Genomic DNA, 13,428 nt, shown 5'->3' on the forward strand with positions numbered 1-13,428 from the left:
AAAGATTTAAGTAAACATAGCTGCTTTAGAACTATTAAATGTTTTGCTTATATTTCGTTTACTCTGTCAGCCATGGCTTACTGCACGTGTGTTTCGATTCAGACCAGAGGGACATTTCTTTCAATCTATTTAGAAGATCTCCACTTCCAGTCAAAATTTTCATTTCATCAAAAAACCCTCACAGACGGCTATCCTAACCTACTAGTATGTAAATTCCCAGAATATACTTGTGGGTTAATTACAGGTGTTATTAACAGCTTTCTCATAGTCCAGTAAGTGTAGGAAAATGTGGCTTAAATGGTTTTCATCTCCCCAAAGCTTTTGAGAGCCTTTAATATTTTCTATATGTGGATACTCTCCAAGACTGCACACAGATGGAGGCAACGGTTCCTAAACCAATTTGAACAGAAGCCTTGGGTGAGACAAGGAGGTGGAGAAGGAGGGTAGAGCGTGGGTGCTATTCCTTTCATGGCTTGGTTTCCAGGAAAGCTTTTGGAGATAACCTAATCTAGAAGCTCCCCTTTGTCATGGATCTTTTATTTTTTTCCATGATAAATTACAGCTGGTGTGTGTGTGTGTGTGTGTGAAAGTAAATATTTTTTAAAAAATTGTCTTTCATACAGCCTCAATGACCCCAAACAAGCTGAAGGAGGAAGGCAAGAGTCCCAACAAGAATCTGGCCAGTGTCCCAGCCTACCTGCCCATCATTTTCTTTCTCTCAGTAGTAGATTTTAGCCCCTTACGAATTTGCTTCCATTAGCTCCATAGAAGGAAGAATAGTCTGAGTATTATGTGAGAACTTTTGAAATCTCATTAGCCTTTTTCCATTTAAATACAGTCTTTGGCTTAAAATAACCAAGTGAGGCTCCTAATTAGAAACACACCTGTGCTTGAGGTAGGTGACTGAGGCTGCCTTTTGGGTCTAACATGAGTGGTGAGCTCAGGAGATTGGCTGGAAAGTCAGAACTCCCTGGGTCTCTTGGGCTCCCATGATCTTGCGCTGCTGCCTGAGGTACATGTCCAGCTGAGGAAACCAGCAATGAGGAATGTGGAAAGGTGATACCCCGCCCCCCATATTCTGATTCAGGTGGAGACCTGGACACAAAGGAGAATCTAGTTATGATTTCCTAAGAGCCTTGACCAAATGTTTGCTATGCTTTTGGGGAAAAGGTTTAAGAAACATAAATTTGTTTATGTGCACACATGAATACAAGATTGATTGCTGCGGGTTGGAAGGTTACAGCATTGGCAAATCCTATCCAAAGTACTGACTCAGGGAAATGCTTGTTCAGAATTCAAGGTGATAAGTTAGGAATAGTATTTCAAATCCTGGACAGCCATTCAGATTGCAATGATAAAATGGCTCAAGTCTGCCTTAAAGAGCCCCACTGAACAGCCTGCTCCTGCAGTTTCACAGATTGACCCATCCTGGGCCTTGTTCCCCACAGAATGGGTCTGCTCCAACTGCTGGTACTCTGTATCCTGGCCACCTGCTGCGGGGCTGTGTCTCCACCCAGGGAGATTCTGAAACCTGCACCACTGGTCTCTCGGGGCTGCAAGGACTCAGATGTGCTGTCAGTCGCAGGCTTAGCTCTACAGGATATCAACAAACAACAAAAGGATGGCTATGTGTTGGCCCTCAACCGAGTGAAGGATGTCTGGGAACAGAGACAGGCAAGTGATAGACAGTCCCCCTTCTGAGATAGGCATTTGGACAGACTGCAGAGATGGGCCAGAGGGATGGGAACCCCCAGTTGGCAGGTGCTTTTCAAATTGGATACCCTGCTAAGAATGCCATGCCCTTCTCTGCCACGGGGTGCTAAGATGCTCTTATTGGGAACAAGTGCTTACAATGTACTTTCTCTGACACCTAAGTTTATAAGGCATCTTCACAAACCTCATGTCCTTTGACTCTCCCAGAAATCAGGCAGTTTTATCTAGTCTTCATGGGTTTCTGTTTCATCTGGGATATGGTGTGTCTCTCTACCCCTTCCTACCCCACAGGATGACCTGGGATCCCTGTTCTACCTCACAATGGACGTTCTGGAAACCAGCTGCCATGTGCAGAGCAGGAAGTCATGGAAGGACTGCAGTGAGAGGCCCTTGCATGAATCAGTGAGTGCTAGTTGTCAGGAAAGAAACTAAGTTCTATAGGGTGAAGACTGTTCAATGTCTGCCATTTTAAAAATATATCCCTCTGTATAATTTCCTGGACGAGGTGCACATGTGCTTATTCTAACACTAGGGACAGAACCAAATTTAATCAGAGGCATTTCTGAGAAGACACATTAGGATAATGCTGACCAGAATTGAAAAGTTGCCTCCAAATGGTTTTCTACCTCCAAACCTCTCTGGCAGGCTTTGAGCCAGTGTCTAAATTGTGAAAGAAAGATCTAAGGAAAAGATTCTGGCTCTGAGATTAAGATAGACAGCAAAAGCAAAGGAGGGAGAGCTTTCCATTTTATTTTGCTTTTATTTTTGGTTTTAGTAAACATTGACATGAGGTTTGAGGCTTGGAAAAGGGATGGCTCACAGTATGGGGACCCTCAAAGGTGCCAAGGAAGGGTTTTCTGTAACCATAGGACCTACTGGGCCTCAGAATCCATCCTTTCTGAGATGACCATTGAAAAGATTTGAAAACAATAGCATTAGTTTTGATTTGGTTTTTAATCACACTATGATTATTTCCAATAATTGATATGAACTATGTAATAGGAATGCAAGATAGTGATGTGTTTAGAAGTAAAAATTTTGATCAAAATATATTTTCTAAAGATATATCATGTGTGTGTGAGTGTGTGTGTGTGTGTGAGTGTATAAAGTTTTTGCACAGAGAAAGATATAGATGGACTCATCCTTAATGGTTAACATGGGTAACCACAGGGGGATGACAACTTACAGGGGACCAAAAAAATAAATAAATAAATGAAGATTCTAGAGGCCTTAAAAACAAGACGTTTTCTAATCATTTAACCAAATTTGTCAGTGTACACCTAACTGATTTTTTAAAGCAAATAGTCTGTTCACCCTGTTGTTGGTTATATTTGTTATGGTGATACTATCTATGACAATGCATACACTAAAAAACACATATTGGCTCTAACATGATAGAAGTTTATTTCTCATTCATGCAGAGTTCAAAACAGAAGTTTCTGAGCAGAGGTGGGGTGGAGGGTGGGGGAGGGGTTTACTCCAGGAGGAATATGGAGATAGGGGTTCCTCCTGTGCTGTGGCTCAGGCTCTGCCATCTTCAACTACTGGTTTCTGTTGTCACCACGCTCAGCTGCATCTTTCAAGAGAAAGAGCATAGTGAATAGAGTGTGCCAGACCAAAAAGTAGTTACTCTGCTCACATCTTGTGGTTAGAATTCAGTGATCCAGACTTAACTCTGAGGGAAGTTGGGAAGTATAGCTCACTTTGTCCCAGGAAATGGTTCAACAGTTTGATGATAAATTTCAATTTTTCCCAGCCTAATCACAGAATTTGATTTTGAGTTTCTCATTACTTTACAATGAAACCTCCAAATTTTAATTTGGGGAGTATTTTCAAACCTCGTGGTTTTAAATCAACCATGTTATAAAATGTATTTGTTGATTCCAGGTTTATGGCAAATGTAAAGCAATGTTTTACATTAACATGCCAAGAAGAATTCTCTACTTACCTGCTTATAACTGTACTCTTCGCCCAGGTAAGAGATCATGATGATTTTGTTAATTTTAATAAAAGATGGAAAGACTGTTGAAACAGGGCTCTGCCGAGAGTGTATATAGTTTCTTCTATCCTTGCTTTGTATTGCTTAAACTTCCACTACTTACCTCCCTACTGAAATTCAACTTACACTGCTTCTTTTTCCACAATTAATCTTCCTAAATCACCTTCAATAGTTCTATATTAGTGCCCTGCATTAAATTCTAAATTTTCAGTCTTACATAAATGGCACATTCTCTATAACTGGTCCCAGGCTCCCTTCTAGCTATCTCTGCCATTACTGCCATTATTTTCCTGACATTGCATTCAACTGGATGCTGCAATATTATCTGAATACACACTGTACTTTCCAATATCTGCCTCTTGATTGCTCCTGTCCCTTCACTGAGCATGCCCACCTCTGATGAACTTTGTCATTGGAACTCCTACCAATTCTTTAAGGAACACCGCCTATACAGTTTCTTCCACATTCTTCGCTATTCAAGAAAGGAGGGGTGCTCTCCTGTTATGCATTCCTACAAGACTTGGTCTAAACCACTCAGGGAGCCTAGACCCAGTTCTGCTTTGACTTGGAGTCTTCTATTTCTTTTTAGAATGTAGAGTGTTTTCTCTTTTTCCCTACTACATACGCCCTAGTTCTTTCAAGTTGAAGGAGTCACTCACATTGTTGAACATATAAAATAATAGAAAGGGAACTGGTGACATTTGAAATATGCACATGCACCCTTCTGTATCCTCTTTTCACAAGGGAAAGCTCTTGGAAAGCCAGCACCTCATAGCACGAAAAGATAGGATATGGGTCCTTATCAAGCTGCTGTGTGCCTGTGACTCCCCTTGAGGATCTTGTTAAAGTACAGATTCCAATGCCATAGGCCTGGTCAGAGCCCAAGATCCTGCATTTCAAACACGATCTAGGTGATAACAGTAGAATTGGTTCCTTTAAGCCACAAGGCAACAGAACAAACGTTTTACTAGTTACAGCTTAAGGTTCCAGGTTGGGAAGACAAGACTCACCTAAAATAATTTAGAGAATAACAACTAATGAAGAGCCTCAGGACATTCATGGGAGTCCTAGGTACCAGGGCTCAGAGAGTCAGAAAGTGACAGGTGGGGATGAAGCAGGAGTGACAAGCTTTGGACATAACTCCCCCATAATATTCCTCAGTCCCCAAAACAATCAAAATAATGTGTTTTCTCTGCAAAAATGATTTCAAGGCAGATTCCCTACCTGACTTTCAGAATAGATTTGTCATCCTCAGCGCCTCCCAAACAGAAATTGTGGTTCTACCATTAGTCATATGGTGATTTGACCAATTTTGTTTTCTGGGTCACTTACATTTTCCAGCCCAAAAGGGTGTGTGTTTCCACCTTCCGCTATGTCTCTTACTGAATCTATAAGCATGTAGTAAGTACTCACTATGTGCAAGATATGATGCTAGGTATTAAGGACTAAAAGATACATACAACATGGCAATAATGACAGCCCAAACTTTTAAAGGCATTTGGTGTACAGAGGCAAAGGTGAGAAGATGTTAAATTAGTTGAGGGGATCTGTCTTTTATCAATATAGTGGACTATGTTGTCTTTGAGCGCAATTCCTAAAGTAGATAAATTTGTGTGAGGTGGAAACAATTTGGCTTTGATTTCTTTATAAAAATAATACTGCTCACCACAGAAAACTCAATGCCAACAACTAATTTCTTTTCCGGAAAATGTATTTTTCACTCCAGCCTTATCTTATCTATTCAATCTTTACCTTATATGATATATGACTATTATAGGCTTGAAAATCCATGATATTTTTAATCTATTCTTATTGACATCAACAGTTTCTCGGAGAAAAGTTTACAATATGTGCCCTGACTGCCCAAGCCCAGTTCCCATTGACTTGTCGGATCCCAGAGTTCTAGAAGCTGCCACAGAGTCTCTTGCAAAATACAACAATGAGAGCACCTCAAAGCAGTATTCTCTCGTCAAAATCACCAGGGGGTCAAGTCAGGTAAGGCTTCAATGCCCAGGTCGGTTACACAGTGTATCTCATACCAGTCACTGTAGATTTCTAAACTGAAAGGAGAATATCCAGGCACTCTTTTTGATTAGAACCCAAGAGCCCCTCTACATTCCCTTTCTGGGTAGATTTAATATACATTAAATCATGTTTCAGCTTGTATTATACCACGCCATTTCTATGAGTCATGTGACTTGATTTTATTTCATCAACCAGAAGGCAAGAAGAGAAATGAATTCATAGACTCATTGGTGGGGTTCTACCTAGGTTTACCAGTTACTACTATGTCCTCATATCTGACTGACCATGGACTACTTCACAACACAACAGGCACTCCATGTTAAGACCTAGGGTAGAGGTTGAATTCTATGGATTAGGGAAAATGGAGTTTCATTTGTATTTGCTTACATTGATATCTTTCATTTATTTATTTTTTTGGTGCTGGGGATTGAACCCAGGACCTTGTGCATGTGAGGCAAACACTCTACCAACTGAGCTATATCCCCAGCCCACGTTGATATCTTTCATATGAAAAACAAGAATACAAAAGACAAACCTATATGAGGAAAAATAAGCTTACAAAGGGAAAGTATTTAGGGCCCATTCTAACCCTAAAGAAAGTTATGTTGATCAGTAGAATACAACAGTTACTAATATGGCATTATGTAAAAATGTGGATGTGTAATTGATGTGATTCTGCAATCTGTATTTGGGGTAAAAATGGGAGTTCATAACCCACTTGAATCGAATGTATGAAAATGATATGTCAAGAGTTTTGTAATGCTTTGAATAACCTATAAAAAAAGAAAAAAAATGTTTTCTAAATAATCAAGTTATAGTACATGCTTTGATCTCTGTGGGGATCTACAGGGACAATGGATATGTGTGTTGGCAATGCCTCTGGAGATGTATCCTTTCTGTAAATATACTGCTGCAAACCTGAGTGTTTTTCCTATGTAGCAAGATTTAATTTTAACATCTCAACCCTTGTCTTATTATAGTGGGTGTTTGGCCCTTCTTACTTTGTGGAATACCTAATCAAAGAGTCACCCTGTACCAGATCCCAGGCCAGTAGCTGCACACTCCAGTCCTCTGATTCTGCAGTGAGTATTCCAGAACGTCTTCATAATTTAAGATTGTGTTCACAGTCACCTCTAAGTATTTGCAACATAAATTTTACATAAAATGTTGCAAAGCATGTGCCTTTTTTATTCCCCTTAAGAACAACTGACTAGTTAGGAATCAGGCAGGCCTAGATGCATTGATAAGAGGTTTTATTCAACTATAAGTACAATTTTCATTCTCAATATGATGCCATATTGCAAAAAATGGTCATGGGGACCATAAAATATAGATGAACTGGTGATGATCCTACTTCTGTCTGAACAAATCTTCCTACATTTGGAATACACCATGGTGTTCCATTCCTTGGACCACTCTTTAAGAAAGATTAAGTCAAGTAAAAAGTCAAAGAAGCCAGGTGTGGTGGCATACAGCTGTAATCCCAAAGGCTCAGATGCTGAGACAGAAGATAGTAAGTTTAAAGCCAGCTGCAGCAAAGGCAAGGTATTAAGCAACTCAGTGAGACCCTGTCTCTAAATAAAATATAAAATGCTCAGAGTTGAATCCCTGGTACACCCCCTCCCCGAAAAAAAAAAAAAAAAAAAGCCAAAGAAAGCATACATACTGGGGAGAGCAACTTGAAACCATCTGAGACACCACTGGTGGGAATGTACATTGGTACAATGTGTTGGAGCAAAACTTGGCAAAATGCACCAAAAGTAATTTCCCCTTATTCACAATAACAGCTTTATTAAGACATAATTCATGTACCATAACATTCATCCTTTTAAGGTATACAATTCCTAGTTTTTATTATATTCACAGAGTTGTGTCGCCAACACTTTATTATATTAGAATATTTTCATTAGCTTCCAAAAGAAACCCCACAGCCATTAACAGCTATTCCTCATTGCTGCCCCTGGCAACTGCTAATTTATTATAATATCCTACTATACCTGAAAATGTACATACTCTATGAATCTACTATTCCTCTTCTAGGAATTTGCTCTAAGGAACTAACTAGAGATATGTGAAAAGATAGAGCTGGATACTTAAACAAAAAAGTTGCATTCCATGTGGTTGTCATACAAAAAATCTTGCTAAGATAATACAGAGGAATACTAGATAGCCATTATAAAGATAATCACAGAAGAATATCTAACACCATAAAGGGATTTTCATAATATACTGTTCAGTGACGAAATAGTTATAAAATAATATGTATAATATAATACTAGTTTTGTGGAAATATTATATATAATATGAAAAAAGTTTGGAAGAAAAGACATCAAATGACTTGTTGTAAGCAACAAGTATGTTTTTTTTTCTATGTTCTTTCTTTTTTCTTTTGTTTTCTTTTTTTTTTTTTTTTTTTTTTTTTGGCACTGGGGACTGAAGCCAGTGGTGCTTTACCACTGAGACACATCCCCAGTCCTTTTGATTTTTTAATTTTTGGACAGGATCACACTAAGTTGCATAGGTCCTCATTTAGCTACTAAGGCTGGCCCAGAACTTGTGATCCTTCTGCCTCAACCTCCCAGGTTGCTGGGATTACAGGCATGTGCCACTACAGCCAGTTTATTTTCTTTTGTCTATATTCTAAAATAACTATTTATTACATTTGTGGTAAGAAAACAAAGTTATTTTAGTTTGCTATAAACAGAGGTTGAAGGAAACTGAGAATGGTTTTGTCTGAAAAGAGGAAATTTAAGTGGGACACATATAAAGGGCTGCTGTATGAAAGATGAAGCAGATTTTATTTAAAAGATAAAAACAAGCTTTATGTAGAACTAAGACCAAGAGGTAAAATTGCATAGCCACAACTTTCTGCTCAATACAAAAAAAAAAAAAAAAATCTAATAATCAGAGATCTGTTCATCGAGGAATACTAAATACTGAATACTGAAAATTGAATTTTGGAAGCAATTTGACCTAGTTTATATAATTTCTAGGGGTGACAGAATTGGTTCAAAAATCTGCCATTTTATGGTAAGAGCATAAAATATTGATTGGCTGTGTGTCTTCAAAAGCCAAAAATAAGTTGATTTCCGTTTATGATTATCAGTAATCTTAATACTTAACATAGTTTTGTGTTTTCTTTCTTTCAGCCCGTTGGTCTTTGCGAAGGTTCTCTGGCTCAAAGAGCATCAGAAAAATATGTCTCTGTGACTTGTGATTTATTCCCACCGCAGGTATTTTTCGTCCTAATTATCTTTTTGTGAAGAGCTGATTATTTACATTTAGTAAATCCCATCCCATCCCCTTTGATTTTCCCCAAGATTACCACTTCACTAAGGCTACCCTGAGGCCACACCCATGTGGTAGCTCATCAGAGACCTGTCACATTTCGTTTTAGTCACATTTATGGTCCTGCAGAATTAGGAAGACACACTCAGAAACAGGGCACTACCAGCTCAGAAGGCTTGAGCCTCTGAAGCATTAAACTCAGTTTCCCTGAGAGACCTTATTCCCAAATTCAGGGAGAAGTCATCCATGAAAACATCCCATCCCCCTCCAACAATGTTTATTGAGCTCTAAGACCTCGAGACAGCCTGGTTGAGTTGAGACAAGCCACCAGGTGCTGGTCCTGGTCTGCATTCATGAGCCGTGTGGCCTGAGTCTTGCTTCCTCATCTATAGAGTGGGCCTGCAACAGTGACCTCATTCAGATCCCAGAGGGGCAAGTGAGGGGACTGGACAAAGAGCAATGTGTAGGGCCTGGCACAGAATATTCAGTAGAAGGTGCCTGCAGCTGCCCCTATGAGGAACAGAGAGAGCGCTCACCAGGGACTTTTAGCCTCTCTGGACAGTTGTTCAGCTCTGAAATCAGGAGACTTGCAGTCAGTCCTCTACAGGACCTGGTTCCCCTGGCCCTTTTCTGTTTTTCTTTTTTAACCCTTTTACCTGGAGACCCATCCCTCTAGCTGGTCTCCTTTTAAAATGTTCTTCCTGAAAGGCAGAGACCAGCTTAGCCTGCCACCAGATGTGGCTTATGGAATTCTGCATTTAAAACATTGTTATTTCAGGTTCAGTCCCCTGGGGGCGACAACGTAGAAGAGCCCCCAAAAAGAAATGCAGTCTCCTCCGAGGCTTCCTACAAAACTGCACCAACCTCTATCCAGTACCTTCCTGACCTGGATGATGAGAAGCCTGAAGATCCCCAGAGCACAGGCCTTCAGGACGCCTTCCCAGTGCAGCTGGATCTAACCACCAATCCCCAGGGAGACATCCTGGATGTGTCCTTCCTCTTCCTAGAACCCGAGGAGAAGAAGCTGGTTGTCCTTCCTTTCCCCAAAGAAAAGCAGCACTCTGATGAGTGCCCAGGACCTGCCCGAAAAAATAGCCCTCTTCTCCTCCCACCCTGAGAATCACAGAGCAGTTTCCTTGGGGATATAGTACCCTGTGTGAGATGAGAGGTGGTGGGATAGGATGGAGAAAGAACGGGTTCAGATGTAGAAAATAGCTAATAAAGTGTGTCTTCCATTATTCTTGGTCTCAATTATTGGCTGGAAATGGAAATAATGAGACTCCCCGACTTGGGCTGCCTTGGCCTCTGGACATGGTGCTACATGGTGGGCTGCATCCTTTTCCAAAATGTGATCTTATGCCATGGACCGAGGTTTGTCCTTTCAGTGCATCTGTGTGCTCAGCAACCAGTACTAAAGCTCTCCGTTAGTAAAGATACTTCCCTAAGTGCAAGAGGTACACAAAACGGGCTCAGCAGCTTCCCTCTTGACCTCCCCTTACAAGACCAAGTCTAGCTGTGTATTGCTCATGCCATTTCCAACACTCAGCCTCTTTTCATCTTCCTGAAGGTCTCTGTGTCTCAACAGATGATTAAGATGGAAGAGAAATGTGCCTATGACCTGTGCAGGCCCTATGGGAACATCAGGCCACAAGAGTTCTTATTGTCACAGATTCTTAGAACAGAAGTTGAAGGGCCCATCAATTGTAGTCTTTTTTTTTTTTCCATATTTAAAAAACACTGGGACAAGCTGGGCCTGGTGGTGCTGTCCTGTAATCGCAGCATCTTGGGAGGCTGAGGCAGGAGGATCACAAGTTAGAGGCCAGGTTTGACAACTTAGTGAGATCCTGTTTCAAAATAAATGATAAAAAGGGCTGGGGATGTAGCTCAGTGGCATAGCACCCCTGGATTCAATACCCAGTACCAGAAAAACAAACACACCCAACAGTGGAACCAATTTCCCCTTAATCAGAAGTATATCTGTGTGCACACACTCACACACACACACACACACACACACACACACACTCAGGATATGACTTTTGACATCTTGTCAAATAATTTGCCCATATAATGATTGCCCTCCATCTTGGTGGCCATTTCTTAGAAGTGATGCACAGCCCTTGGCCTAATTTATGTAAAAGAAGTAGATAAAACTCACACCCATTACTCTTACCTATTACCCATAATAAATTAAAAAGTTGGGGAGCGAGTGTCATATGGGTTCAGTCAGGGTCTGGAAAGAGGCAGAATGGTCATCAAATAGCTCAACTGAAGATCCATCAGTGAAGGAACATTTAATGAACGATTGTGGGCCAGGTCAGGAAAGGACAGGGGAGGCTGAGGCATGGAGAAATAGCAACCACAGGGAAGCCAAAGGAGATGTGGCTGGCTTACCCAAGCCCAGCACAAATTAGAGCTGTGGAAGAGGGGCCACCTAGCAGGAGCTACCCTGGTGGTGATGAGCCATTGCATCAACATGGTGCCCTCTCCCTGCCTCCCCCGCTTCTTTCAATCTTGTCTTCCCTTTGGCTCCTTGAACCCCATGGTAAACCAGTAAGCTGGGGAACCTGGGTCCATCATTCTCCTCAGATCCAGACTTGGGTTCTTCTCTGGCTTGCTTCTTGCTGTTTCCCTAGCTTTTTTATTCTTGCCCTTCTTTTCTTACCCTGCAAACTCCAGCAAGCTAGCTAATCCAAATGCCAGCTAATAGTTTCAAAATGCTACAAACATTATTCATTTGAGGCTTTGTATTAAAATAATCAGTGGTTTCAAATCGTCTCTGTTGAAACACCAATCTCCTATGCAGAAACGTCTGGTGTTGAGCATTTCTAGTTATGTGGAATTAAGACTTAATGCCGACGCATCTTTAAAAGTAACTTCTTAGGGGGACACATGTTTGTAATCTCAGCTAATTGGGAGGCTGAGGCAGGAAGGTCTCAAGTTTAAGTCTAGCCTATGTAATTCAGGGAGACCCTGTCTCAAAATAAAATATAAAAAGATTGGGGATGTAGCTTAGTAGTAGAAAACTTGCCTACCATGCACAAGGCCCTGGTTTCAATTCCTCCCCTTCCCAAACAAAAAACACAAATGAATAATGAGACCACTGCACAACTACGAGATTGTCCAAAATACAGAACATTGACAATAACATCAAATGCTGCCGAGGATGTGAAGCAACAGGAACTTTTAGTCACTGCTGATGGAAATGCAAATTTGTTAATTTTTTTTTAATTGGTTGTTCAAAACATTACAAAGCTCTTGACATATCATATTTCATACATTAGATTCAAGTGGGTTATGAACTCCCATTTTTACCCCAAATACAGATTGCAGAATCACAATGGTTACACATCCACATTTTTACATAATGCCCTATTAGTAACTGTTTTATTCTGCTACCTTCCCTATCCTCTACTATCCCCCCTCCCCTCCCCTGGAAATGCAAATTTGTACAGCCACTTTGGAAAATAGTTTGGAAATTTCTAGAAAAAAAAAAAAAAAGCAAAAAAGCTAAACATATTCTTATCAGGTGATCCAGTAATCACACTCCTTAGTATTGACCCAAATGAGTTAAAAATTTACATCCACAAAAACCCATACATGGATGTTTATAGCAGATCTACTCATCATTGCCAATACTTAGAGGGAACCAAAATGACCTTTAGTAGGAGAATAAATAAATACAATGTGGTACATCCAGACAATGGAATATTACTTGTCACTAAAAAATATGAATAATCAAGTCATGAAAAGACATGGAGGAAATTTAAGTGAAAGAAATCAATCTGAAAAGACTGCCAACTGTTTGATTCCAACTATATGACACTCTGGAAAAAAGAGAATTGTGATGACAGTGAAAAATATCAGTAGTTGCCAGAGGCTAGAGGGGAGAGAGGAGAGAGAGATAAATTAATAATGGAGCACAGAGGATTTTTAAGGCAGATAAATTATTCTGCGTGATACTATAATGGTGGATACAAACATTGCACATTTGTCAAAACCCATGCTAGGTACCCTACTGAGTGAAGAGGAAACCCTAATGTAAACTATGGACTTCCAGTGAAAATGATGTGTCATTGTAAGTTCTTTGGCGGGAACAAATGTGCCCTTCTGGGTTCAGATGTTTATCATGGGGCGGGGGAGTTTGTGAGCATGGGACAAGAAAGTAAAGAGTACTTAGGAACTCGCTGTACTTTCCACTTAGTTTTGCTGCAAACCTAAACCTGCTTTTAAAAATATGTCTATTTTTTGAAAGTAAAGTAACAAAATAATTCATTCAACATCTGACCAAAATTGACTTCTTTTTTCTTAAAAGAAGTGATTCCTATTACCAAAAAAATAAATAAATAAAAACCCTGATGCTAAAAAATTATATTAACTGATCCAGTGATTCTCAAAGAGAT

At 40.2% G+C, this 13,428-nt stretch overlaps 1 protein-coding gene and 1 non-coding gene across 4 annotated transcripts; one reads left to right on the forward strand and one right to left on the reverse strand.

Moving 5' to 3' along the window:
• The first annotated feature begins 1,449 nt into the window (after window positions 1-1,449).
• On the forward strand, window positions 1,450-10,142 carry Fetub (fetuin B). Of its 3 annotated transcripts, XM_076868694.2 has the most exons (7): window positions 1,450-1,674; window positions 2,005-2,115; window positions 3,601-3,688; window positions 5,538-5,707; window positions 6,718-6,819; window positions 8,887-8,970; window positions 9,804-10,142. In XM_076868694.2, the coding sequence occupies exons 1-7, from the start codon at window positions 1,450-1,452 to the stop codon at window positions 10,140-10,142; spliced, it is 1,119 nt and encodes a 372-aa protein (XP_076724809.2). The 3 variants fall into 3 exon arrangements, with proteins under 3 accessions (XP_076724809.2, XP_076724810.2, XP_076724811.2); XM_076868695.2 differs by lacking the exon at window positions 2,005-2,115; XM_076868696.2 differs by lacking the exons at window positions 2,005-2,115; window positions 3,601-3,688 and having other exon boundaries at window positions 1,450-1,678.
• Window positions 6,150-6,217, reverse strand: Trnav-cac (transfer RNA valine (anticodon CAC)). The gene has a single exon. It is a non-coding gene; the product is annotated as a tRNA-Val (tRNA).
• Window positions 10,143-13,428: the final 3,286 nt, after the last annotated feature.

This window comes from Callospermophilus lateralis, chromosome 10, assembly GCF_048772815.1.
Source record: "Callospermophilus lateralis isolate mCalLat2 chromosome 10, mCalLat2.hap1, whole genome shotgun sequence".
NCBI classification, from domain to species: Eukaryota; Metazoa; Chordata; class Mammalia; order Rodentia; family Sciuridae; genus Callospermophilus; species Callospermophilus lateralis.

Excerpts from the sequence above, each read along its gene's own strand:
- Fetub (XM_076868694.2), top strand. The coding sequence starts at position 1,450 with ATGGGTCTGCTCCAACTGCTGGTACTCTGTATCCTGGCCACCTGCTGC. Across the intron at positions 1,675-2,004 it reads ATGTCTGGGAACAGAGACAG|GATGACCTGGGATCCCTGTT; the intron begins GCAAGTGATAGA and ends CCTACCCCACAG. Across the intron at positions 8,971-9,803 it reads GTGATTTATTCCCACCGCAG|GTTCAGTCCCCTGGGGGCGA; the intron begins GTATTTTTCGTC and ends TTGTTATTTCAG.